At 39.7% G+C, this 26,116-nt stretch overlaps 1 protein-coding gene and 1 long non-coding RNA gene across 2 annotated transcripts in view; both read right to left on the bottom strand.

The window, feature by feature from the left end:
- SUGT1 (SGT1 assembly cochaperone of MIS12 kinetochore complex) overlaps positions 1-26,116 on the bottom strand; it is a 53,049-nt gene that overhangs the window by 26,418 nt on the left and 515 nt on the right. Inside the window, exons 3-10 of the mRNA XM_073346032.2 lie at positions 16,636-16,726; positions 12,094-12,163; positions 11,461-11,531; positions 7,336-7,389; positions 4,620-4,639; positions 3,489-3,523; positions 1,648-1,744; positions 559-666 (exon numbers count right to left, since the gene is read on the bottom strand). Coding sequence (XP_073202133.1) covers positions 559-666; positions 1,648-1,744; positions 3,489-3,523; positions 4,620-4,639; positions 7,336-7,389; positions 11,461-11,531; positions 12,094-12,163; positions 16,636-16,726 — 546 coding nt within the window. The remainder of the gene's footprint in view (positions 1-558; positions 667-1,647; positions 1,745-3,488; positions 3,524-4,619; positions 4,640-7,335; positions 7,390-11,460; positions 11,532-12,093; positions 12,164-16,635; positions 16,727-26,116) is intronic.
- Positions 20,422-26,095, bottom strand: LOC140911905 (uncharacterized). The gene is made up of 2 exons (XR_012159190.2): positions 25,022-26,095; positions 20,422-24,634 (listed from the first exon to the last, which is right to left on the bottom strand). It is a non-coding gene; the product is annotated as an uncharacterized LOC140911905 (long non-coding RNA).

Below are 26,116 nucleotides of genomic sequence, written 5' to 3'. Positions count from 1 at the left end.
ATCAAAGATGCTGAAATCATGCTGCCTTCAAGTGCTTAAACACTGTTTCAAGTATAGCATGGATTCATGAAAAGCATTCAAGAGTTAACTACATGGCAATTTTTTGCAAGCAGTCATCTGAAGAAAGCCTACATTAAGAATGCCTAAATTACTGCAACACTTAGGTTTTAAGTCAAGTCTTGTTTCCTGTATCTACATAAAGTTGCCTCGAATGACAAGCAACCTTTAACTCCTAAAAGTTTAGGAAAGGTTTTGTAAGAAGTTTATAAACGTATAAAGAGATGAGCACCACAGTGCTAGTGGTAGGTAAAAACATCCACACTTTATAAATGAAGTCATTTGCACTTAAGTAAAAGCTATCTTAGATTTTGTTAGCTTCTGATATTTACATGTCTGTTTAGAAAGTCTTCTGTTGGCTGAAGGGCACCTTGAAAAAAAACAATTCTGTATGAAAAAAACTAATCATTATGACTGTCAGTAGGAACACAAGACAAAAGAGCAGAAATGTTTTCAACACCAGAAATATTCAAAGAAATAATTTACACTTTAAAAGCTTACCTTTGTTGAAAGCACTTTAAATGTACTTTGCTCTGGTACTATGGAATGCAGAAGAACAAGCTTCAAGTTGTAGTCTTCTCCGGATGGAAGTCTCACCAATGCATTTAGCTGTTAACAGATAAACATCTCTTTGTGATGACCACAGAGTACACTAGCTGCAATTTTCGATCTTAGCATTAATTTTAATCCTCCACTGACAACTTTCAGCGATTAAATAAATGACTCTTCACTTGGAATGTTTTAATGAAATGTCAGGCACAAGACAGGAATTTCAAACTGCACTATTTCTTACTGCATTATTCAACAATGATTTCAAAGTGTACTAGAAAATAAATAGGAGATTGTTGTTCCTAGCCTCCAACTAGCTACTCAAAAAGGCTGTTATCTCATCAGTTTGATCTGCATTCTTTAGGAAAGTGTTGCATGACAATAAGAAGATAGCAAAACATTAACAAAGGAACACAAACATTATGCAACTTCCCTCTTCCCACATACTTCAAACATTTACTTATGAAGTGAGATGTGTGCATGTAATCTGGACTGAAGTGAGCTGTAGCTCATGAAAGCTTATGCTCAAATAAATTGGTCTCTAAAATGCCACAAGTCCTCCTTTTCTTTTTGTGAATACAGACTAACATGGCTGCTACTCTGAAACCTGTCATTAAAGTAGATACTACCTGAACATGTATGGTTTTGTTCACCAAGAATTAACAGTTAAGCAACACAAACCCATGTCTGGTGTCAGAATAAGAGAAACCTAGATTAATATGGTGCCAGTAATATACTGAACACAAATATACTGATGCTAGATTGCAATGCTTCATTTAAACTGGTTACCTCATGTCATGATTGTCAGAATAGATCTGAGGATACCAAAAGCATGGGAAGTAAAACACCAATATGCACTTTACACCATGTTCTCTACAACTTCCTACAAGAACGTTAACACTTTATTCTGCCTTTTTCATGGCAATTGAATGGACTGAATGATGCGATACAGAATGTCTGTATCAGCAAATAGATGTCCTGAAAGATAGAGATGCATATCAACTAAGAAGTTATTTTTCAGTGAACTCATAATGTAATCACCTCTCTCTCAGAAAATTGTACACTGATGTCATCCTTCTGTGCGTTCTTGATCATGAGAGTTACAATTATTTGAGATTCTGTTTGGTACCAGTCATACCTTTAAAAAGAGAAGGACATCAAAACTAAGTTTTCTTGCACGTGGTTCAAAAACATGTAAGTGAAAAATTCTCATGGTGCAAGAAAATACAAGTACTGTAGATCACAGTAACATTACAGGGTTTTGTGTTAATTGTTTTGAATTTACACAGCACAAAAGTCTGAGGTTTAGCAAGCAGAATGAAGTTATGAGTAGATTTTCCCTTCTTCCCCAATAGTTAGTTCAATGCACTTGAGCAAACAAGAACTGCTGGTGGAACAGAAAAAATGTACAACTGCTCTACCAAGAAGCAAAAATCTAAACAACAAATTAGACACTTAAGTCTTCAAAAAAATCGATTTATTTAGAGGAAGAAGTCTTATGCAGCAAGAGAGCAGGCTGGGTGGCTTGATGGTGGAACGTAAAACAAAAGGGACAGAGGACTGACTGCAACTGTCTGCAGAGAACTAACTCCAGAGGAGGGCAAATTAAGGTAAAATTTGGGGGCTTAGACAAATGGACAGCATCCCTTTAAAATTGCAGTTCTTAGACTTCTAGTGCTCTGTGTTCTTTCACCATTAGACTTCCTATTTAGCCTCTTCAGAACTGAAGTCACTTTTGAGACAATAAGTCATGAACATGGGCAGCTAGTGAACTAGCCATTGGTGGGAGTGGGTGGGGGGGGAGAAAGAGCCCCCATCCCCTGCAGGAGCCCAGAGCACCCTCACTGCAGCCCCTAGCCCGAGTGCCAGGCAGCGTGGTCCCAGCACCCCCAGTCCCGGGTGGTGCTGCCCCGAGTTGGCAACAGACCGGCTCTCCTCAGCCCCAGACAGAGCCAGCCTGGGCCATGGGAGAGTTCTGGAAACTGCAGGAGGCAGCCTGGGGCCAGGGCCACGCCAAGCTGTTTGGGGAGGCACAGCCTCCCCCAGCCTATAACACCCATAACATGTGGTCTGGCTTAAACCTTAAAATGCAAAGAGAATGACCCAAAACCATTTTATTACAAGCAACATATAGCAGTCAGTCATCAATTACCACAGTGGTACTAGTTTCACCCTATACTTAATATCAGGGAACAAGTATCTGTCAACTATTACTACAAAGTTCACTTTTTCATCAATTTATATTGTATGAAGCATATATGAGAATCTCTCTGTTCTGATGCCTAAGCAATACCTAAGGTAGGTACAACTGAGAGGCACTATGTTTTGCCCCAGTTGAACATCAGTTGGGATACCTAATCCCAAATCCCTAGATATGTTCTGTGAGCTGATCATCTTCAGTGGAGAGTTCTTGGCTTGACAACAGCCTGTGTACATGGACTTTTTAGGACATACTGAAAAGCTGATCTACCAATACATTTTCTGAGAGGACGGGTTGGGGAGTTTAGTGTTGACATGCTAAATAAAGTCATTGCTTCCGAAGATTCTGAAGCTTATACTCGGAGGACAGGCACACTAAGCATAGCTAAATAAATTAATATATTAATACATTAATAATGTAATAATACCAGGTTAAACAGTTTGAAGTTTATGATACATTAGGACTCCTTACCGCTTCAGAGAAGATTTGGTATTTACCCATATCCAAACCATAAACACAATCAGCAAACATATCTGATCCAGTGTACAGAATTTAGTTTTAACACGTGCATTACAGAACAGACTAAATTTACAATTTGGAATAACGGCTTAATACAAATACATATGTTATATAAAATGATTGTTAAATTATGTAAAGTGTAATAAAGCTAAAAAAGACTTACTTGATTTTTGATGGCTGAGTTTGCTGTTGTGTAGTCTGATTGTGGCATATGACATTTGAAAGACATTAAAAAGTTAAATTAGTATAGTCACTGTATCATGATGTACTTTTCAAAGAAACATTCATAACATTATATACACACATTGTACATTAACAACTAAATTGCCTTTTTCTCCTCTTGATGCACAGTGGATTAACTAAGTTAAACAAACATTTTGAAAACAAATCTCCTGATTAGTCCCATAACCATTTATGTAGGAACCAGCAGAAAACAAACAACTGGAATGTGCTGAAGTCAAAGTGCTTTATAAATAGTAATTCAACTTCTCAGTTCAGCCATCTTCTCAGGCAGTAAGTATTACATCCATTTTGCAGCTAACGAAAGAGACAATGGTTAAATGGGTAACCTAAAATCACAAAGGAAATCTACAGTAGAGCTGGGAATGTAACCCAGAGTTCTTTACTTCCAATCTTTTCCTTTTAACCACAAGGCCACCGTCCTTGTGTATAACACTACTCTTGTCAGACTTTCCACATAGTACCTGTTTTCAATATGCATAAGTTGGGACTAGTTTGAGAGCAACAGTCTCAAGGACCAACATAAGTTTCCAATGCCAGATACTATTGATACTGTTTCTAGAGACACAAGTTCAAAGGTTTTACCATGGTGCACAGTAGGAAGAGGCAACTGAAAAATGAACTAGAGCATCAGCAGAATAAAAATCTGCTTAAGTAACAGTTCATGCACTTTTAAGGCACTTAATAAATTACAATTAAAAGCAATTAGAATGCTTAAGTGGAATTGATTAAACTTGCAAGATTAATCATCCATTGTCCAAAGGAAAAAATTAGACTTGCTTTATTATAAAACGTATGCACATTGATATAACTGCTAGAACTGTGTGCTCGTTTAATCCTTTGTAAGAGCCTCCATAAGCCTGACATCAACAAAGAGCAGGACTTTAGGCTAAAGTTAACCCCCCCCCACAAAAAATGCTATACAGTAGGAAGGCTTAAGTTAGTTAGTTTTAGAGCCTGTTAATATGAAGCAACTAAGAAAAGTCTCAAAACATGCTCTTGTTTAGTGCCACAATTAAGAGTAAGCCGCAAGTATGTTAAGAAAAAGCCTTACCATTTCAGTCTGTGATCCTTCTGTAGGGACAAAAACAAGTTGCATTTTTCAGAAAAGAGCAACATGTTTAATTTACAAGGTAGATTTGCTTCTTTCAACTTTCTTCAATTATTCAGAAAGATTCTGTATTTGTATCATAACACTATTTGTATCTACGGATTTAATTTCAAGTGTTCAATTTCAAAAGTCATGCGAAAGGACAACTGCAACAAAAAGTATGTTCTGATTAACAGAATGATTGCATCTTCTGATCAGTAGTTCCTAACAAGTGAAGATGTAACAAACTTCTGTTATGACATGATGGCTTTGGCAAATCAGCACATAAAGCTTTGGTTTAAGATCTTTTACAATAGTTGGTACCTTGTTATCCATACCCTAGACATTCATGCTCAAGTTTGTAAGATAATTCTGATAAGGACTCTAGTTTCACAGAAGAGAGTGATGACGTTTAACCAACGAAGAGTTAAAATTATTTGGGCAACCTTAACTGTGCAATACCATACTATGAGAATTTTTTCCATACAAACCTTACAAATTTTTTTTTGCCAGAAATTCTAATTTAGAGATATTTAAGGTTAGTCCCTCTTTCAAGAAGTGAATAGCAAAGCAAAAAAATCACTGCTTTTTGCTTCTTTATAATGCACGAGGGTGCCTCAAAGATTGTTTTAAAGAACTCTGCTTTACTAACATTAAAAATACCATGTTTTGAATTCTAATTTTGCTAGAAAATCCTCTGGAGAATCGGTAAAATGACATCACAAGATGACTATAACATGAACAGCTGAGAGGGGAGAAAGGTGTTTAAGCAGATTGAGTAAAACAGGGACAAGAACAAGCTCAATACTTGGAAGAAAAGCTTGGTGTGGTATATGACATGACATCCTCTCCCCTTCGAGAATGGAAAAAAACTCCAACCACAGTCCAAAGTGTTCCTCCAGCAAAATCAAGACAGCCAAGACTTGATATTCTTGTTATTTCTTCAGCAAAAGAAAGAAACCACTGAAAAATCTTGAGGCCATCTTTATATGATATAAATAGGGCCCTACCAAATTCATGCCTATGAAAAACGCATCATGAACCGTTAAAGGTGGTCTCCCCTCCATGAAATCTGGTCTTTTGTGTGAGCTTTTACCTATACTATACAGATTTCAAGGAGGAGACCAGCATTTCTCAAATTGGGGGTCCTGACCCAAAAGGGAGTTGCGGGGGGTTGGGGGGTGTCCACAGAATTATTTTAGGGAAGTTGCCGTATTGCCACCCTTATTTCTGCGCTGACTTCAAAGCTGGGCGGCTGGAGAGCAGCAGCTATTGGCCAGGCGCCCAGCTCAGAAGGCAGCACCTGTCAGCAGAAGTGCAGAAGTAAGGGTGGCAATACCATAGCATGCCATCCTTACTTCTGCGTTGCTGCTGGCGGTGGCTCTGCCTTCAGAGCTAGGTTCCCAGCCAGCAGCTGCCACTCTGCAGCTGCCCAGCTCTGAAGACAGCACCACCACCAGCAACAGTGCAGAAGTAAGAGTAGCAGTACCGCAATCTCACCTACCTTGTGGCCACCCCACAACTCCTTTTTGGGTCAGGACCGCTAGAATTACAACACAGTGAAATTTCAGATTTAAATAGCTGAAATCATAAAATTTACGATTTTTAAAATCCTATGACCAGGAAAATGACCAAAATGGACCGTGAATTTGGTAGGGCCCTATAAAGGATAAGTACCAGACCGACAAAAAGAGTTATGTTCCTCTGCTGTTTGTTGTTAAATTAATATCAACTTATACTGCCCCCACTGATCTTTCTTTCCCAGTGCACACCATGAAGGGAGTAAGTCTGCAGATAAAGTCACAGTGGAGGAGAAAGTAGACTTATGAGCTACTCCTTCATATCCACAGGCAACACATATATGAAGCCCCTGGGCAACTTAGGAAAAGTAAGCTGTGCCAAAGTGCGGGAAAAGCTGCACTAAGTTGCATGCTCTGTTAGACTGGTCAACCCACACAAAGAATTAGTAAAAAGTTGACCACTGCTTCAGACAGTGCTCTCACACTGAACACTACATTACTACTCCAGATCAAAGCTGGTCCCAGCAACTAGTAGGAGCATGGCTATTGCTACTTTATCATGGTGTCACAGCTAGATGGATGAGAATGGTTCTTTTGATGAAGGAAACAGCCTTCAGAGAACTGGAGGCCCAAATCTCTAACTCTCCATTGTTTTTTTCCAGTGCCGCACTTATCAATCTTGCAAGCTTCTATTTTGGGGTACAGAGCGCAAGACATGCTCCAACATCACTACAGAGCTCTTACATTAAGTTCGTCTCCATGTACTTCTACACAAGGGCAACAGGAGTCAAAACTGTGTGGCTCCTAATATAAATTGGATTTATTTAAGATTATGTTCATTGGCAGATTTACCAACACAGGATTTGTATTAAAACTATGAAAGTTTCTGAAATATCTGGATTTTTGTTCTTGAAGTCTGAACTTGAAATAGGTACTTTTCCCATCTGCATGACTAATTCTCACATGGATTTTTTCCTTCAAAAATCTAAAGAAACATTTATAAAAGTTAAGCAAAAAAAGTCCTCACAGAAACAATTGGAGCACCTAGTAGTTTATTGTAAACAAAGACAAGTGCTATAAAGATTTCAGATTTTGAAAAAAAATGTTTAAAAGCATGGCAAATATCAAAACAAGTACAAAATAAATGAAGCCACTCTTACTGTTTAGTGTTTCTTCGCATCTTTTAATCCAAATAGTAAAAGAAGTATCCACATCTAGAAGAGATTGAATATACAACATTTCACTATCTCAAATCTACTACTCTAAAAATGGGTACTATTACTTGTCATGAGGATGCATAAAGGGCAGACTTGCAACAATGGAACTGTTTTGTTTTGATTCTTAAATATAGAAGGCTAGATATTAAGTGTCAGGACTCCTTCAAACCAATTATACTATGTTTGATATTAGTGTTTAATTACATAACTAACTCCCCAGCTTTGTTGGGCTGGATGTTAATACACTTAGAACTAACTAGTAGTTCAGTTAGCAAGTTAAATTAAGTTTGAACTGACCCAAATCTAGTATTCAGCTCTCAGGCTTCTTCACCACTTCCATTTAACTGTTCCCAAAGATGGTAAACATCTCTCCTCTGTTCTTAGAATGATCTCCTCAAATACTCATCCACATGCATTCCACTTGAACAAGTACAGAAAAGCCACTCTATTTGAGGGTACTCCAAAATTGTGAAGAAAAGTTTACAGATGACCCACAATTTAATGTGTTTTTCTAGGGGTTTCTAGTTGTATTAGAAAGTTAAGAGGGAAGAGAAATCAAGATTCTAGCTCTCTATTAAGCAACAATAAGATAGGGAGAGAATTTGCTAGAAGCCCCAAATTACTGGATGAAGTCACTGGTGATTAGCAAGTAGGGACTGGGGTGCAGCTGTGGATTACTAGGCCTGGTCTTCACTTAACAGTTTTGCCAGCATAGCTAGGTCACTTAGGAGCGTAAAAAAACAAAATCACAACCGTAATTGACATAGTTATACCAGCAAAAGCCCTAGCATAGACATAGCTTATCTTATTCAGGAAACTGGGTTTTGCTGGTATAAGATGTGTCTCTTCTCGGAGTGTTTGCCAGCATAGCTACACTGGCAAACCCTTTCTAGCATATTCAAGATCTTAATGGGGCTTTGTTTGCTAGAATCTAGCAACATCTTGAAGGTGGCAGGGCATCCTATGACACAATTCTATATAAAGCTGACTAATATTTTTCTGTCTTTACATGGTTGAATATACTACATGATTAGTCTTTATGATTTTAGTAAAGGTGAAATTTGCAAATAGGTGATTAATTTATATTACTACTGTAAGACCACTTGCCTAGAGTTGAAGTGGTTGGAATATAAGTAACTCAATAGAATAAAGATCATAATTAAGTAAAACAAATACTGTCAAGAGTTGATAGCGACAACAAAACAGAATTTATGATCATCTCACCAAAGGCTGAAAAAACCCAATTAATTGAAAATCAAGTCCACCGTTAAACAAAACTTTGTCTGTTGAGATGAAACAACATAATGTGGAGCCTACAAGCAAGACATTTTCATGACACCACTGAAACGTACAGTAACGCCTGCAGGTTGAGCCATTGAGCTTCATGATTATAATCTTTCATTTTGAAACATCATTCAGCTCAGAAGTGGATGGACCATAATACTGAGTTTCTTCCTTCTTTTCTCACATTTAAAATTGAAGATCCAGATTTCTAAAACAAGTCTGTTTGCAAAGGAGGTTGTATCAGTTAGCTGCATGAAAAAGGTCGAAAATGGTGCAAATACAAAAATCACAGAAGCCAAGACAGCTAAATTCAAAATCTCATCAATTTTAAAAGGGACTTGCACTCACTTCCAGTCAGATTAATATCAAGTGTGATCTTAGCATAACCTGATTGGTTTTGAAGAAACTCTATAGAGAATGAAAAGAAAATCATCATTTAAGGGAAAATCCAAAAGACTGGCAGACCTACCTAGTAAGCCAGGGACTCAAGTGTATTCTTTTAGGACAGTGTGCACATTTTGTGTTTGAATAATACATATGCTTACAAAGTAAATCATATTTGCAAAAGGTGTAAGGAATAAAGAGATTCTGTAAGTATATCAGTAAGTACATCATGAGCAGGAAGCCTGTGAAAGAACTGGAGGATCTGCTATATTACAGAGGATTAAAGGAAGCAATTAAGGAAGATAAGGTCATTGCTGAGAAGCTAAATGACTGTTTTGCATCAGTCTTCACTTCAAAGGGTGTTGGGGAGATTCCAATCTTGGCCCTGCTCTTCTCTTGAAATAAATGAGGTATTATCAAAGATTAAAAAGAGATGCTAGAAGAAACTGATAATTTAAGAGAGAAATAAGTCACTACACCCAGATGCTATACACATTAAAGTTCTGAAAGAGCTGTGCTAACAAAAGTATGAAATTTAACTATAAACCAGCCCTCTGGAACAAGAGTGATATAAATGCTGTACCTCTATTTTAAAAAAGTCTTAAGGGGTAAACTGGAGAATTACAGACCAGTAAGCCTTACATCTGTACCAGGCAAACTGGTTAAAACTATTATCCAAAATACAACATACCTGGAAGGTGTTATATGAGACAAGACCTAACCAGCATAATTTCTGCAACAGAAAATAGCATCTCACTAGTCAATAAAGTAGAGAGTAAAGGAGAACAGGTTTACAGTTTATTTTAGACTGGTTTCCAAAAGGCCTTTGACAAGGTCCCTAGTCTCACATGAATAAACTAAAAAAAAAGTTAAGCCGTTACAGGGTGAGAGAAGGGGGGGGGAAAGGAGGGGACTAGTGAGATAACTCTGACATCTGCAAATTTTGCTATTTAGATTAGCAAGGATCAGAGAAGACTGTGAGGGAACTTCAGAGACACCTAAACAAGCCAGGTGAAGCTAGGCAACATGATGGCAAATTAAATTAAATATCTGTAAATTCAAAGTAACGCATGCCGGAGAAAAAAATTTAAACTACTCATACACCTTAGGGGGTTCTAAATTAACAATCTGATCAGGAAAGGGACCTGGGCATTATTGTGACCAGATCAATGAAGACCCCTGCTCAATATGCCACTGCAGTCAAAAAGTTTGAATTCATAAGAATGGAATGGAGAATATAATACCTTTATATGCTGCAATGCTATCGGGAAGGCTGTGCACAGTAATGATCACCCATCTCAAAAAGAATATTGCACAATTAAGTAGAAGGAGTTCAGAGAAGGGCAACAGGAAAAATCAAGGACATGGAAAAACTCTCATAAGAAGAGAGATTGCAAAGATTGGAATGGGTTACTGTACAGAGAAGATAAATAAGAGGGGACACAATGAAAGTCTATAAAAATAATGAATGGCATACAGAAAGTAGATTGGGAATTTCTGTTCTCCCTATCTCATAAAACAAGGAAACACTGAATGAAACTGAAAGGTAGAAAAGTCAAAACTGACAAAGAAAACATTTTTTCTCCCAGTGCATAATTAGATTATGGAATTCCTTGCCACAGAAAGTCACTGGAGGCTGAAAATTTAGCAAGATGCAAAAAAAAAAAAAAAAAAAAAAAAAAAAAAAGTTGAAGAAAAGGCCAGTTTTTCAAAAGCTCCATACTTCACCGATTTAAGAGTTCAGGAATCCAGAGATTAATGTATTAGTAACTCCATATGACAGAAAACTAGGCTCTTAGCCCAACCAAAAAGTAAGTTAAGAGATGAAAAAAAACAGGAGATATTAAACACTCTTCTGTAGTTTTCAGTATAATCTAAGGTAAGAGAGTCACAAACATAGTTTATGAGCTCAGACATATATCTGGAGTTGTGTAAATTCCAAGAAACTGTGCAGACAAAGTTGTGTTTTACTTAGTTTACAACTTCACCTTGTATAAGAGGAATTCAGTCTATTTGTAGGCTTTTCCATGATGCTCATCACCATAATACCAGATCACCTCAAACACCTGAATTTATCCGCAACGTATGTCTGAAGCAGGGAAATATCCTCATTTAACCCATAGGGAACTGAAACACATGGGCTTACATTTTTAGAAGTGACTACTGATATTTTGTGGCCAATTCTAGATGATTTAAAAGGGCTTGATTTTTAAGTGAGGGGGTGCTCTGTGCTTCCCAAAAGTTACGCCTGTTTCATACGAGTCTAGCTGGGTATACAAAAGTTGCAGCACCTAAGTCACTTCTGAAAATCTTGTTCTTCAATTTAACCTGAGCCTCATATAAAACCTTTTAAATATTTACTGATTAGTGTGCAAAAAGAAGTGTAGTTTCAATACTTACTGTCCAATTTCTGTCCTTCTTTGAAAGACTCTAGAGCAGAAGCATAGTTTTTGCTATGGTATTCACTTATCCTGACATGCACACAGGAAAAACAAGGGCACAGTAGTTATGTTTCCAATCGAATTCACACTTCCGCTAAGCACAGTATATTTTACTTTACACTGTATCTGGATGGAAAAGTAGTACATGACTTATTAAATTCGCTGTTAATAAACAAAAGCTACAAATTTGCTACAACTGTAATTTATAAGTTACAATTAACTGGGATGCTAAGAACAGAATAACATTGTAAAGGTAGAAATGTGGGGGAATTTGGCACATTGTCTAATAATACAAGAGCTCTATTACAGATACTTCACAGTGAATCACCAGAATCTTCGATTAAAACTGTTTAAAATGCCATTGTCCAACAGCCCTCTTATAAAGATCCAAATGATTAAAGCTATGAATGCTCCCCCCACCCACTCCTCGAGACTGACCCTCACCACATTAATTTATTTAGTCTGCCTTCTATAAAAGGGCAATTGAGACCGCAATCTGATGCAAACTGTAGTAGTGCTAGAATGAGTACAATATTTTTCAAAAATGGAAAATGGAAACTTTCTGCCTGTGGCTTCTTAAATGGTTACATACCCTTTCCTGAGAAAAGCTCTGGCATTATTGGGATTGAGTTCTAGGGACTTCTTTGCATCTGCAACAGCATCTGTAGGAAGTCAATTTTGCATGTTAGTCTCTTAAGAATTGCATTATTCCAGTTACGTATCTTAAACTAAAGATCTAAAAGGCAAAGTGACAATTCAGTCCCAGCTAAACATTTAGCCATAATCTCACACCTTCAAAAGTATGGCAGAGATCCTACAAATAAGCAGTCATGTTTTTTTAATGTAAAGTACATTACTCTATTCTAGAAACACTAAAGGCATTGCCTAAGTGAACAAGTAGCTTGGGCTTAATGCTACAGTTAGATTCCTGAGCTCCGTTTTCACATCTTAAATGAAGAGTGTTTAGTATTAGTTTTCTCAGTTTATGCAGAAAGTCATGCTATTGAAGTACAGAAATTATCTTACAATATTTTCACCACTCAAATCTGCTACAGCTACTGACGGGGGAATTCTGCACTACTGTGCAATGCAAAATTTTGAGAAATTAATGTTGGGCACACAGAATTTCCCTTTTTCCCTAAGCAGTGTTTCCTAAATTTACAGCAGCTGTGTACCCCTTTTGAGACACTTGTCTTACTGGCATACGCCTTCTCCGGTGAAGATAATTGGGGTGAGGGGTTTGGTAGCCACATTTTTATAACACACCCCTAATTCGTTTCATTCTGGATTAAATGAATATTAGAAATAAATACAAAATTATATTACATGCAGTTGAAACAAAAGATTTTAATAGAAATAATAATTACATATAGAAAGTACTATAAATAATTAAAATAATAGAAGCAAATCAACAGTCTGGCAGAACAGTGTGTGTGTGTGTGTGTGTGTGTGTGTGTGTGTGTGTGTATATAAAAAAGTGAATGTGTGTCATTCTGAAATTAAAATACGTTGGTTTGGTTAGGTTAGTCAAGAAAGCACTAGTTTTAATAGTTACTCTTTAAGTATTGAAAAATTTTCAGTACAAACCAAACTATTCAGTGTGAGGGATGGAACTGCTTTTGACCAGACACTATTGCAGCGATATCTGGGTCGATGTTTGTGATCTTAAGACAAAGATGGGGCTCCATGTCAATAAAGACAATTTTGTTTTTTTTGTTTTGATGCCCACCAGCGCACAGAATCCAATCTCGCACAAATACGAGGTCGGAAAAGGCAGAAGATACTTGACAGCTTTGTCCGATAGAGCTGGATATTCAGAGCTAACCCCCAACCAAAATGACGTCAGTGTATCTTGCTCAAATTTTGTTTTCAGGAAGCTATCTGAAGCCAGCTCCAAGAGCTGTTCTTCTGAAGCAGAGAGGTTATTTGGCAATGTTTGAACATTGATGATAAAAGGGTTCCTTATCCATTCAAAGATGCCATCCTGTTCAAGGAAATACTTACAAAGATCTGTCCACAAGCTTTCCAAATGCTGCTTCATGATTTGCAACACATCGTTATCAAGTTCGTTAGTCGAGTTTATTACTAAATCATGAAGAGATGGAAAGGAATCCAGTTCATGACGACTAAGACGTTTATGCCACAATTTCAATTTTGTGACCATGGCATTCACTTTGTCTTGAACATGGAATATGGACATGAGTTTCCCTTGCAAAGATAGATTGAGGTTGTTTAAATGAGCAAAGATATCTGCAATATATGCTAGTTTGCATAGCCATTTCCAGTCGGGTATACGGTTTCGCAGGTTAAACGTTTCATCTAAAAAACTTGCAGTTCTTCTCGCAGCTCAAGCAGGCGATTCAGAACTTTTCCACACGAAAGCCAGTGCACTTCAGTGTGAAATAGGAGTTGTGTGTAATCACTGCCCATCTCATCAAAAAGCTGAGAAAACAGCCAGGTGTTCAGAGGGCAGACTTTCACAAAATTGATTATTTTCACAGCTTCATCCAGTACTTGCTTTAGATCTGCCTGCATGTTCTGGGTGGCGAGTGCTTCCCTGTGAATGTAATGAGTCGATTTTGCTTCTGACGCAACACCTCGAACACGTGCAACAGCTCCTTTTTTCGAACCAATCATGGCTCTGGTGCCATCCGTGCTTATTCCAACACAACGACTCCAATTCAAGTCATTGTTTTTGATAAAGTCATCAATAACTTTAAAAATAGCTTCTCCAGTTATATGTGTTGGCATAGGTTGGCAGCACAAAACATCATGGACTTCATTATTCAGTTCGTATCCGACAAACAACAACAACAGATTAGCTAAATTCACAATATCAGTGGATTCATCCACTTGCAGTGCATAGTAGCGACTCTTTTGTACTTTTGACAATAATTTATGTTTTCGACCATATCTGTGATTCTAGGATGAACAGGGTTACTTGAGAGGGGGACACAACCTATAGCTTTGCTAGCCTTGTCTCCAATCATCACTTGCACCATTAATTTGGCTGCAGGTTTTACTAATGTCTCGCCAATCACTTCAGCAGCTCCGGACTTTGCAATTAAGTATGCCACACGATATAAAGCTGCCAAAGCTTTCATATTTTCACCTCCCATCACATTACAAATTGTTTGCTGGGACTTTTGGAGATCTTTGCGCCTATTTTCGAAGAATTCTACAGGTTTTCCCTCGTATTCTTTGTTTGCTATCAAAATGGCGTTTTAAATTGAATGGTTTCATACTTTCATTTGCGAGAGTCTAGTAACAAATCACACATAGTGGAACAGGCTCTACCTCATCACCAGTCCACGAAAATCCCAGTTTAAGATATTCTTCAACATATTTGCAGGCTTTTTTCATTTTATTTACAGCTGATACGTTCAATAAACTTACAGACGGTTCACAAATTTTGTTGTCACAATTGTCTGATGTAGCATTATCACTGCATTTTCCAGTATAATTATCACTAACATTCGTATTTCCTTCATAATTTTCTTTTGTACGCTTCAAACTTCCCATTTTTAGCCAGCTATCCATTGTAAATGGGTTTAACAAAAACAGAAATTTTGTATATTAATACACACCAAGTATGTACTTGCTACGATCTTTAGATTACTACGAGTAGTTATTCGCTTTTATCCGTCAGTATGACTTCTGCGCATGCCACAAATGCAAGTGTATTGCCCGAGCCGTGGTAATGTGCACACGTGGTTTGCGTCGGCTCTGCTGTGCTATTAGATGTTACTGAACGTGTTATCATAATAATTACAATGTAAACCGGTGTGCATTTCTACTGTACAAATATATACCATTCTTATATATTAAATTTTAGTGAACTGTTTTCTGCTGCTAAAAAAAACCTATGATAAAGTAAAATAAAAAATTCTGCCGTGTACCCCTTGAAACCCTTTCACGTACCACCAGGGGACGCATACCACACTTTGGGAAACACTGCCCTACAGAAATGGGCTGCAGAGATGTTGGCCGCCACTAGGGGCCACAGGAACCAGCAGATCCCAGTTCACAAATAGAAGATAAGGCCAGGGGGAAGGAAAGGAGGGTTCCTAGCAGCTGCAGTTCCCAGCATGACCTGAAGGAAGGAAGCGGTGGCACTGGCTGTTTCTCCCTCTGGATCCCGAAGATCTGGGGGGCGTAGGGTCTGTGAATGTCCGGACCGGAGGGGTGGGGAGGGGAGGGGGCGCAGCTGGCCTCTTGGGGGGCGGTGAGAGTGTCTGGGTCGGGGAGGGGGCCCATGGCTGGGCTCTGAGGGGCGGGAGGGGAAAGGGGTGTGAGTGTCTGGGCTGGGAGGGGAGAGGGGCAGAGAAGCAGGAACTGGGTTGTCACAAGAGTTTCTTTAAACTTTCTACTCCTGGGGGAAATTTTGTGTGTGTGTCTGTATTGTTACAGACATACTTGCTGACAGGTACCCTGAAATAAATTACCAAAATAATTGAAACTGGTGTGAATATAGAGTGCTATCTTGACAAATAAATTTTGCAGAATTTTAAAATGTGTGCAGAATTTTAATTTTTTTGCTCAGAATTTTTAATTTTTTGACGCAGAATTCTGCAGAAGCATACAGCTAGTCTATCCTTCATTCTGCAGCTCTGCCCCCTAAGTGCAATGGACTGTGACCTTCAGTCAGTCAGTCAGTTTGGGCTTAAGCTGTTTGTTCCAAGGCCAATTCTATTCAAAATTTAAGGTTTATTTTTATTTTTTTAAGAACTGGATCAGACACAAGGAACCATTTAGAAAGTGAAACTTTTCTCAAAACAGAACATATTTGAAGTGTTACGTCACTTTTAATAAAATAAGGAGAGGGTTTAAGGCCTATCTGAAATCTAAATATAGTAACTAAAGTAACTAAACAATAAATTGAAAGAATGGGTTATTCTTTCATTAGTGTACTCAACACACTAAATGGAAAGTTAGAACTGGAAAGCTTCCATGAGAGACCAGAAGTAATCAGATACCGGAAGAGCTATATTAGTGTCAAATGTGGGTTGCTTTGCTTAAAAATGACAAATTTCTAAAACTATCATTATCCTTTGCTTGATTTAAGACATCTTTCTGTAAGGAATGTCATAATGTGGTCTTAAAGGGATACACAGTATAGTTTAAGAGATGTTACCCCAGTAGTTCTGTAGAAGAATATGAGCATAAGCTCTTTGACAGTAATACTCTGCATCATCTGGCTTCTGTTCCAAGGCCACTGTCAGCTTCTGCAAATCCAAATACAAAAATTTAACATGACAGTTTCTGTAAATCCCTCTAACAATAGAACCCAGTGAGTAGCCCACAGTGAAATGTGTTGCTGAAAAAAAAAAAAATCAAAAATAATAAAAAAAAAATAGGTTTCAGAGGAACAGCCGTGTTAGTCTGTATTCGCAAAAAGAAAAGGAGTACTTGTGGCACCTTAGAGACTAACCAATTTATTTGAGCATGAGCTTTCGTGAGCTACAGCTCACTTCATCAGATGTTTACCGTGGAAACTGCAGCAGACTTTATATACACACAGAAATCATGAAACAATACCTCCTCCCACCCCACTGTCCTGCTGGTAATAGCTTATCTAAAGTGATCAACAGGTGGGCCATTTCCAGCACAAATCCAGGTTTTCTCACCCTCCACCCCCCCACACAAATTCACTCTCCTGCTGGTGCTAGCCCATCCAAAGTGACAACTCTTTACATAATCAAGTCGGGCTATTTCCTGCATAGATCAAGGTTTTCTCACATCCCCCCCACCCCCATACACACACAAACTCACTCTCCTGCTGGTAATAGCTCATCTAAACTGACCATTCTCCAGGTTTAAATCCAAGTTAAACCAGAACATCTGGGGGGGGGGGGGTAGGAAAAAACAAGAGGAAATAGGCTACCTTGCATAATGACTTAGCCACTCCCAGTCTCTATTTAAGCCTAAATTAATAGTATCCAATTTGCAAATGAATTCCAATTCAGCAGTTTCTCGCTGGAGTCTGGATTTGAAGTTTTTTTGTTTTAAGATAGCGACCTTCATGTCTGTGATTGCGTGACCAGAGAGATTGAAGTGTTCTCCGACTGGTTTATGAATGTTATAATTCTTGACATCTGATTTGTGTCCATTTATTCTTTTACGTAGAGACTGTCCAGTTTGACCAATGTACATGGCAGAGGGGCATTGCTGGCACATGATGGCATAGATCACATTGGTGGATGTGCAGGTGAACGAGCCTCTGATAGTGTGGCTGATGTTATTAGGCCCTGTGATGGTGTCCCCTGAATAGATATGTGGGCACAATTGGCAACGGGCTTTGTTGCAAGGATAAGTTCCTGGGTTAGTGGTTCTGTTGTGTGGTATGTGGTTGTTGGTGAGTATTTGCTTCAGGTTGCGGGGCTGTCTGTAGGCAAGGACTGGCCTGTCTCCCAAGACTTGTGAGAGTGTTGGGTCATCCTTTAGGATAGGTTGTAGATCCTTAATAATGCGTTGGAGGGGTTTTAGTTGGGGGCTGAAGGTGACGGCTAGTGGCGTTCTGTTATTTTCTTTGTTAGGCCTGTCCTGTAGTAGGTAACTTCTGGGAACTCTTCTGGCTCTATCAATCTGTTTCTTTACTTCTGCAGGTGGGTATTGTAGTTGTAAGAAAGCTTGACAGAGATCTTGTAGGTGAACCACTGACTTCCTGAGGAAACTTCAATCCATCGGTGATCTTCCTGATAACACCATCCTGGCTACTATGGATGTAGAAGCCCTCTACACCAACATTCCACACAAAGATGGACTACAAGCCGTCAAGAACACTATCCCCGATAATGTCACGGCTAACCTGGTGGCTGAACTTTGTGACTTTGTCCTTACCCATAACTATTTCACATTTGGGGACAATGTATACCTTCAGATCAGCGGCACTGCTATGGGTACCCGCATGGCCCCACAGTATGCCAACATTTTTATGGCTGATTTAGAACAACGCTTCCTCAGCTCTCGTCCCCTAAAGCCCCTACTCTACTTGCGCTATATTGATGACATCTTCATCATCTGGACCCATGGAAAAGAAGCCCTTGAGGAATTCCACCATGATTTCAACAATTTCCATCCCACCACCAACCTCAGCCTGGTCCAGTCCACACAAGAGATCCACTTCCTGGACACTACAGTGCTAATAAACAATGGCCACATAAACACCACCCTATACCGTAAACCTACTGACCGCTATTCCTACCTGCATGCCTCCAGCTTTCACCCTGACCACACCACACGATCCATCGTCTACAGCCAAGCTCTGCGATACAACCGCATTTGCTCCAACCCCTCAGACAGAGACAAACACCTACAAGATCTCTGTCAAGCTTTCTTACAACTACAATACCCACCTGCAGAAGTAAAGAAACAGATTGATAGAGCCAGAAGAGTTCCCAGAAGTTACCTACTACAGGACAGGCCTAACAAAGAAAATAACAGAACGCCACTAGCCGTCACCTTCAGCCCCCAACTAAAACCCCTCCAACGCATTATTAAGGATCTACAACCTATCCTAAAGGATGACCCAACACTCTCACAAGTCTTGGGAGACAGGCCAGTCCTTGCCTACAGACAGCCCCGCAACCTGAAGCAAATACTCACCAACAACCACATACCACACAACAGAACCACTAACCCAGGAACTTATCCTTGCAACAAAGCCCGTTGCCAATTGTGCCCACATATCTATTCAGGGGACACCATCACAGGGCCTAATAACATCAGCCACACTATCAGAGGCTCGTTCACCTGCACATCCACCAATGTGATCTATGCCATCATGTGCCAGCAATGCCCCTCTGCCATGTACATTGGTCAAACTGGACAGTCTCTACGTAAAAGAATAAATGGACACAAATCAGATGTCAAGAATTATAACATTCATAAACCAGTCGGAGAACACTTCAATCTCTCTGGTCACGCAATCACAGACATGAAGGTCGCTATCTTAAAACAAAAAAACTTCAAATCCAGACTCCAGCGAGAAACTGCTGAATTGGAATTCATTTGCAAATTGGATACTATTAATTTAGGCTTAAATAGAGACTGGGAGTGGCTAAGTCATTATGCAAGGTAGCCTGTTTCCTCTTGTTTTTTCCTACCCCCCCCCCCCCAGATGTTCTGGTTTAACTTGGATTTAAACCTGGAGAATGGTCAGTTTAGATGAGCTATTACCAGCAGGAGAGTGAGTTTGTGTGTGTATGGGGGTGGGGGGGATGTGAGAAAACCTTGATCTATGCAGGAAATAGCCCGACTTGATTATGTAAAGAGTTGTCACTTTGGATGGGCTAGCACCAGCAGGAGAGTGAATTTGTGTGGGGGGGTGGAGGGTGAGAAAACCTGGATTTGTGCTGGAAATGGCCCACCTGTTGATCACTTTAGATAAGCTATTACCAGCAGGACAGTGGGGTGGGAGGAGGTATTGTTTCATGATTTCTGTGTGTATATAAAGTCTGCTGCAGTTTCCACGGTAAACATCTGATGAAGTGAGCTGTAGCTCACGAAAGCTCATGCTCAAATAAATTGGTTAGTCTCTAAGGTGCCACAAGTACTCCTTTTCTTTTTGAAAAAAAAAATAATCAACCAACCACCAATTAGCACAATTTTGCTTTAAGTGAAATTACACCAGAACTAAATATCCTGAGCTCACGGGAATGCCTGGCTATTTTGATCCCCAAAGCCTTTACCTTAGAGCTAACAAAGTCCAAAATATGATTGACTGATCCTTATATGCAAAAAAGAAAAGGAGGACTTGTGGCACCTTAGAGACTAACCAATTTATTTGATCATAAGCTTTCATGAGCTACAGCTCACTTCATCGGATGCATTCAGTGGAAAATACAGTGAGGAGATTTATCAAATAAATTGGTGAGTCTGTAAGGTGCCACAAGTACTCCTTTTCTTTTTGCAAATACAGACTAACACAGCTGCTACTCTGAAACCTGACCCTTATATGTTTATTCAAATGACTTGTGAAAAAGAAAGCAAACATGTTTTAAATAAGTTATAGTACACCCATTTCCACGATGTGTGCTCAGCACAGACCAATTTATAAATCCCCAAAATGAGCAGCAATAATTGCTCCCCATGCTAGATATGCACTTCGAAATAGGTGCCTCTGGTTTACACCTTACCAGGTAGACATTTGGCTAAAGAAGGTAAGTCTTGTACTGCTTTCTGAAACTATTAAAATAAGGGATAGTTATTCTCAGTAATTCTACTTCCTGAGTTACCTCAGTGGATTCCTACTCTCACATCTCAGCTACTTAGCGCATTAATACGCAGAAGCTTTCAAAGCCCTCAAAGTTCTTCAGTCTTGAGGAACAGAAAGACCAGTATCCATGCACACTAAACACTCTTTGAAGAGTAGGAATCCTGTCAATATGGTATCTTTAGTAGCATTTACACTGGTATGAGTATTTCCTTCCTACTGGTGCAAAACATGAACTAGCAAACAGGAGTAGGGAGATAGCAAACAGGAGTAGTAAACGGGAGTTTTGCAAGGGAATTCTCCAGGTGAAGGAGAGATAATGAGATCCTTGGGGTGAGTTAGTTTGTGTGCTTGCTTGCTTGAAAGTTAAAGTGTGGTCTGTTTTGGGTAGGCTGAGATCTTACTAACGAGGTTTTAGCCTGCTTTCCTTTGATTCCTAACCCTTTTGAGATCTCTTGACAATAGGGCAGGGCTAACCCAGGGACAAGAAGGGTTTAAAAAGCCAGCTCTTAAATGACCAGAGGCACTATCGAACATTAACAGGCAGCAGGTTTAAACCAAACATAAGGAAATACTTCTTCATGCAGCACACAGACAACCTGTGGAACTTGTTGCCAGGAGATGTTGTGAAAGCCAAAACTATACCTGGGTTCAAAAAGCATTGGATAAGTAGATGGAAGACAGGTCCATCAATGGCTATTACCCAAGGTGGTCAGGGACACAACCCCATGATCCGAATGTCCCTAAACCTCTGATTGCTAGAAGTGGACAACAGGGAATGGATCACTCAGAAATAGCCCTGTTCTGTTCATTCCCTCTGAAGCATCTGACACTTGCCACTGTCAGAAGACAGGACACTGGGCTAAATGGACCATTGGTGTGACCCAGCATGGCCATTGTTATGTTATTACGTGATGCCATATTAAAACCTGTACTTAAGAACTGTTCAGTCAGTGGTCTATAGAGATTGTACCAAGATCAGATGCAGTAGGAGTCCCCAGCTAAAACGCGTCCTGGCTAACAAGAATTCTTCCTGGGCTTCCAAGAAATACAGCAGCTCTGCCAACCTGGGAAAGAATGAGGTATGCACTACCCTCCAGAACCAAGCTAACTCTTCTGGCCAGTGCACTTTGATGTAGGGGAACAGCCCCACCGTAATGCCACCTCTCTGTCCTTTGAGGCCAGAGCCACTACTGCACTAGAAATGCACAGTGCTTGCACTCCTCAGCCACTCTGTGCCTGACACCTCTGCACTGCATCTCACTGTCTCACCTTGCCCACCTGCTCAGGGTCAGCCACCATCCATCCCTTCAATTTCTTTCTTTTTTTTTTTCTCCCCTCCAGAGACCCACTTGAAGTGCAACTACAGAGAGATCACAATTTGAGGCAGACAACTGTTTTCAGCTAATGCATAGAGATGGAGATTTAAGTCTTGAACAGTTGCTGCTCAGGTGAGTACAGTTATAAACTTCCATTTTTAAACTGATTACCCAGATTTCTCCTATGTGAAAATTAAGAAGATGGCAGAATAGTACAACATATGCTATACACGCCAACAGAAACAACGTTTTTTCTGTATTTGTGTTGTTGCAGTGCTCAAAGAACACAATTAGGATCAGGGCCTCATCATGCTAGGTGCTGACAAACACAGAGGAAGATGTAGCCCTTGTGCAAAAGAGCTTACAATTTAAGGTTTAGACAAGCCATATAACTGAAGAAACAAGAGGGTGAAAGAGAACTACAAATTCAGTATTAGAAGTTTCAGCCAGAGAGGGCCCAATTGCTCACGTTTCTCCTGTAATAAAAAACAGAAAACTGATAAACAAAAGGTGGATCAAGGCTCCTTTCGCAGGCTTAAAACAGCCAGTAGCCCAACCACGGATCTGAGGATGGAATCCAGTACCATGCATAGAATAGACTAGCTCTTTACTGATTATGTTGTGCGTTCTGCTATGGACTACCTGCATTTAAATGAACAAATGAATTCTAAAGAACTATCTACAGTGCCTCAGGAGGGAATAGTGTCCAGAGGACATGCACACCTGGCAGCACAGGTGGCAGTGAACTCTGGTGTACCTCAACAAAGAGAGCTAGGAGAAAGAAGGACAGACCAAGCATGTTACACAAAAAAAGCAGAATTTGATCTGCTTACATGAATGCCCTTCTAAGAATTCAGTAGATTCAAAAGTAGCAGTCATGAAAGCATTTATAACGATAAGAGGCATCCTCCTGCCCTTCCGGGATAGGATAGAATGAAGGCATACATGGAAAAAACTCCAGCTAGTACAAAATGCAACAGCCAGATTGGTTAGCTACATGATTCTGAACAGAACACCCTGGTGCTTCGTTCCCTGTACTCAATGGAGAGCCAACAGAAATTACAATTCAGTGTGTGTGTCCTGACTGTCAAAGCCCTCCATGGGACTGGCTCTGGTCTCTTGAGAAACTGCCTCTCCCTCCACCTACATGGACTTCCCATAGCTGCTACATTCCACCATAATACTGAAAGTATAGATCAGAAGTTGGAGGCTTGCAAGCACTGCAAGTCTTTCACAGAAAGAAAAAAAAAAAGACGTGCACTACAGAGCTCAAACCCAGAAGAGCGACCACAAGATTTTCAAAAACTAAATGCAAAATCTATTTAATTGACATGGCTCTCTCTTCAGTATGTTCCTCACAAATGACAAACCATCACATACAAACCATCTGCATAAATATAAAGAAATTAACTAATTAAGCCTTTTCTCCAGGAGGCTCGTAAGAAAGATAGCTATTTGTTTTCAAATGCTTTAGAGGCAGGTATTCAGATAATATGGCCCCCTTTGCTATATAAGTACTTAGCTTTAAAAAGGCAGCCATGTGACAACGAAGGAAATACATGATTAGCTGCCAGAGTTAAAATGAAGAACACTTGCATATTGTTTTACTAACCGTTATAATTTTAGCTCAAACAGATTTGGTGCTGTATCAAATCTTCACAACTTACATTTGCAAAGCATTTGGTAAATTTTAAGGAAAAAAATATAGGCTGTGCACCACAAGAATTCTCATCTAATTCCACAATTTAGGAACACACAGATAGGAGATAACTATTTAAAAACTTCAAAATAAAGGAATGATCTCTTCATATAACTTTAGGCCAAGGTTTTAAGAACCAAGTTCCTAAAGTTAGGTTCCTGAGTCTATATTTACATGTGATCCTTCAAATATATTGGACCCAAGCTGAAGTGTCTAAAAATGAACATAGTAGCTGTTTTTTTTAAAATCTTGGCATTGAAGTATGCTCTTACTTTAATTTAAGTAGTCCACTGCAGACTATTTAAGAGCACCACTTCAAATATGCAGTCTTGATACAACAGTGTACCTTGAAAAAAAATGCAGTGGCTTTTAACAAAGACTTGCTTAGGTAAGATAGCCTCTTCTAGTCCTACATTAATGAAACCTGACCTAAGGCATTTGTATAATATCAGATCAGATTCTACTGACAATTTCTTTTAAACAAAATGATTCTTAATAATTGCACTCACCTGTAACAAACACTTAGAGCTTGGGCTCACACACAGAAAAGGCTGCAGATATGTGTGTGGCTATTTTGTGATATTTCCATAGATCATCTTTAGTTTAAAAGTGGAAATCATCTCCACAATTCATCTTTTCCACTCCATTCTTACTATTAAGATCTTTGCATGGGCCCCAAATCTCTAAACTTATTCCTTTCAATGAAATGATTGCCAGAGCATCATTTATCTTGGCCCACAATTCCAGTTACATCTAGCCCCTCTCCAAATCCTTCAGTCGTTCTTCCTTACCTCGACACCCACTTGAAAACCTTCGTCTTTGCCCTCAAATTATTGTACAATTTCATATCAGTATCCTAAGTACTTGTTTTTCATCTTCTCTTTTGCTCCCTATACTACTCCTGAGGGAATTCTGGGCCAAAAAACTAAAAAATCTGCACACAATATTTTAAAATTCTGCAAATTTTGTTTGTCAAAATAAACTACATAATCACACCAGTTTCAACTAGTTTGGCACTTGTGTGGAGTTTCCTGTGCGCCAAACCTCTCCTTCCTTGAGGGTGTGCTGGGAACTGCAGCTGCCAGGAACTTTCTAGCTCTTCCCCGCCTCCCCCAGGACAGTGTCTTCTATCACAAACTAGGCTCTGCCGGGTCCAGTGGCCCCTAGTAGCGGCAAGAAGCACTGCAGCCCATTTCTGTGGGGGAAAGGAAATTCTGTGCAAAAAACATTAATTTCTGCAAAATTCTGCATTGCGCAGTGGCGCAGAATTCCCCCAGGAGTACTATACCTGAAATCTATTCCTTTACTGCCTGATATGGTTCTACCCTCTCTTCAAAAATAATTTATTCCTAACCCAAGTATCTCCTTTGAAAGAAACAGTTATGGTGTAGACTAAGAGAAAACAAAAACGATTAAAGTCATGCATAAAACTTTTCTGCTCAGTCAATCTGCATCTTTCCTTGCAAAACATGCTTCATCTGTATGTTATTTAAACTGTAATCTACTCAGAGCTGGGATCCTGTTTTTATCCTTGCCCATAATGCTCTTAGCACACTTAGTTAGCACATTACAAAAATGCTAGTGCTGAAACTAGCTACTTGAGGCAGCCTCCATAATAAGAAACAGTCCCAAGGAGAGATATTATGGTCTAGTATTAGAGAGAAAATGAGGTCAAGAAATCTGGATTCTTATTCCAGCCCTAACACCAACTCAGCCAGGCTGCTGGAAAATCACTTCAGGACTCTGTGTCTCCATTTTCACAGCTCTATGACACTTTTCTACCTTGTGTAACCCACACACCTTCTAAGTGTGGTGTTGTGTCCCATCTAGTGGCCACGAGACTAGTGAGAGAGAGAAATAAAATGAGTCTGCTCTACAGCCTTAGCTCACAGCCAGTTGACTTTTAGCTCATGCACTAAGCTCCAGAAGTCCCACATTCAATCCCACCCACTGACGACCAGGGTCTGTGGGCGTTATACTTACAGAGACTTTGAGGCTCAGTTTGTTAGCTCCTAAAGGGCTCAGAGGTGCTCTCACAAGAGCCACAACAAAAACGCTAACCATACGCTAATGTTAACATGTTTTAAGTAGAGAAATTGGACATAGCCTTAACTACTGAGGCCTTGTCTACACTACCCACCTGATCGGCGGGCAGCAATCGATCCAGCGGGGGGTCGATTTGTCGCTGAGCGCTCGCCCATCGACGCCGGTACTCCACCCGAACGAGAAGCGCCAGCAGAGTCACCAGGAGAGCGCCAGCTGTCGACTGACCGCAGTAAGTAGACCTAAGCGCATCGACTTCAGCTGCGCTATTCAGGTAGCTGCGTCTCCTAGAGCGACCCCGCCACGGTAGTGTAGACAAGCCCTGAGCTGCATCAGGCGC

Source organism: Lepidochelys kempii, chromosome 1, assembly GCF_965140285.1.
Source record: "Lepidochelys kempii isolate rLepKem1 chromosome 1, rLepKem1.hap1, whole genome shotgun sequence".
NCBI classification, from domain to species: Eukaryota; Metazoa; Chordata; order Testudines; family Cheloniidae; genus Lepidochelys; species Lepidochelys kempii.
This window is presented reverse-complemented; position numbering and strand designations above follow the sequence as displayed.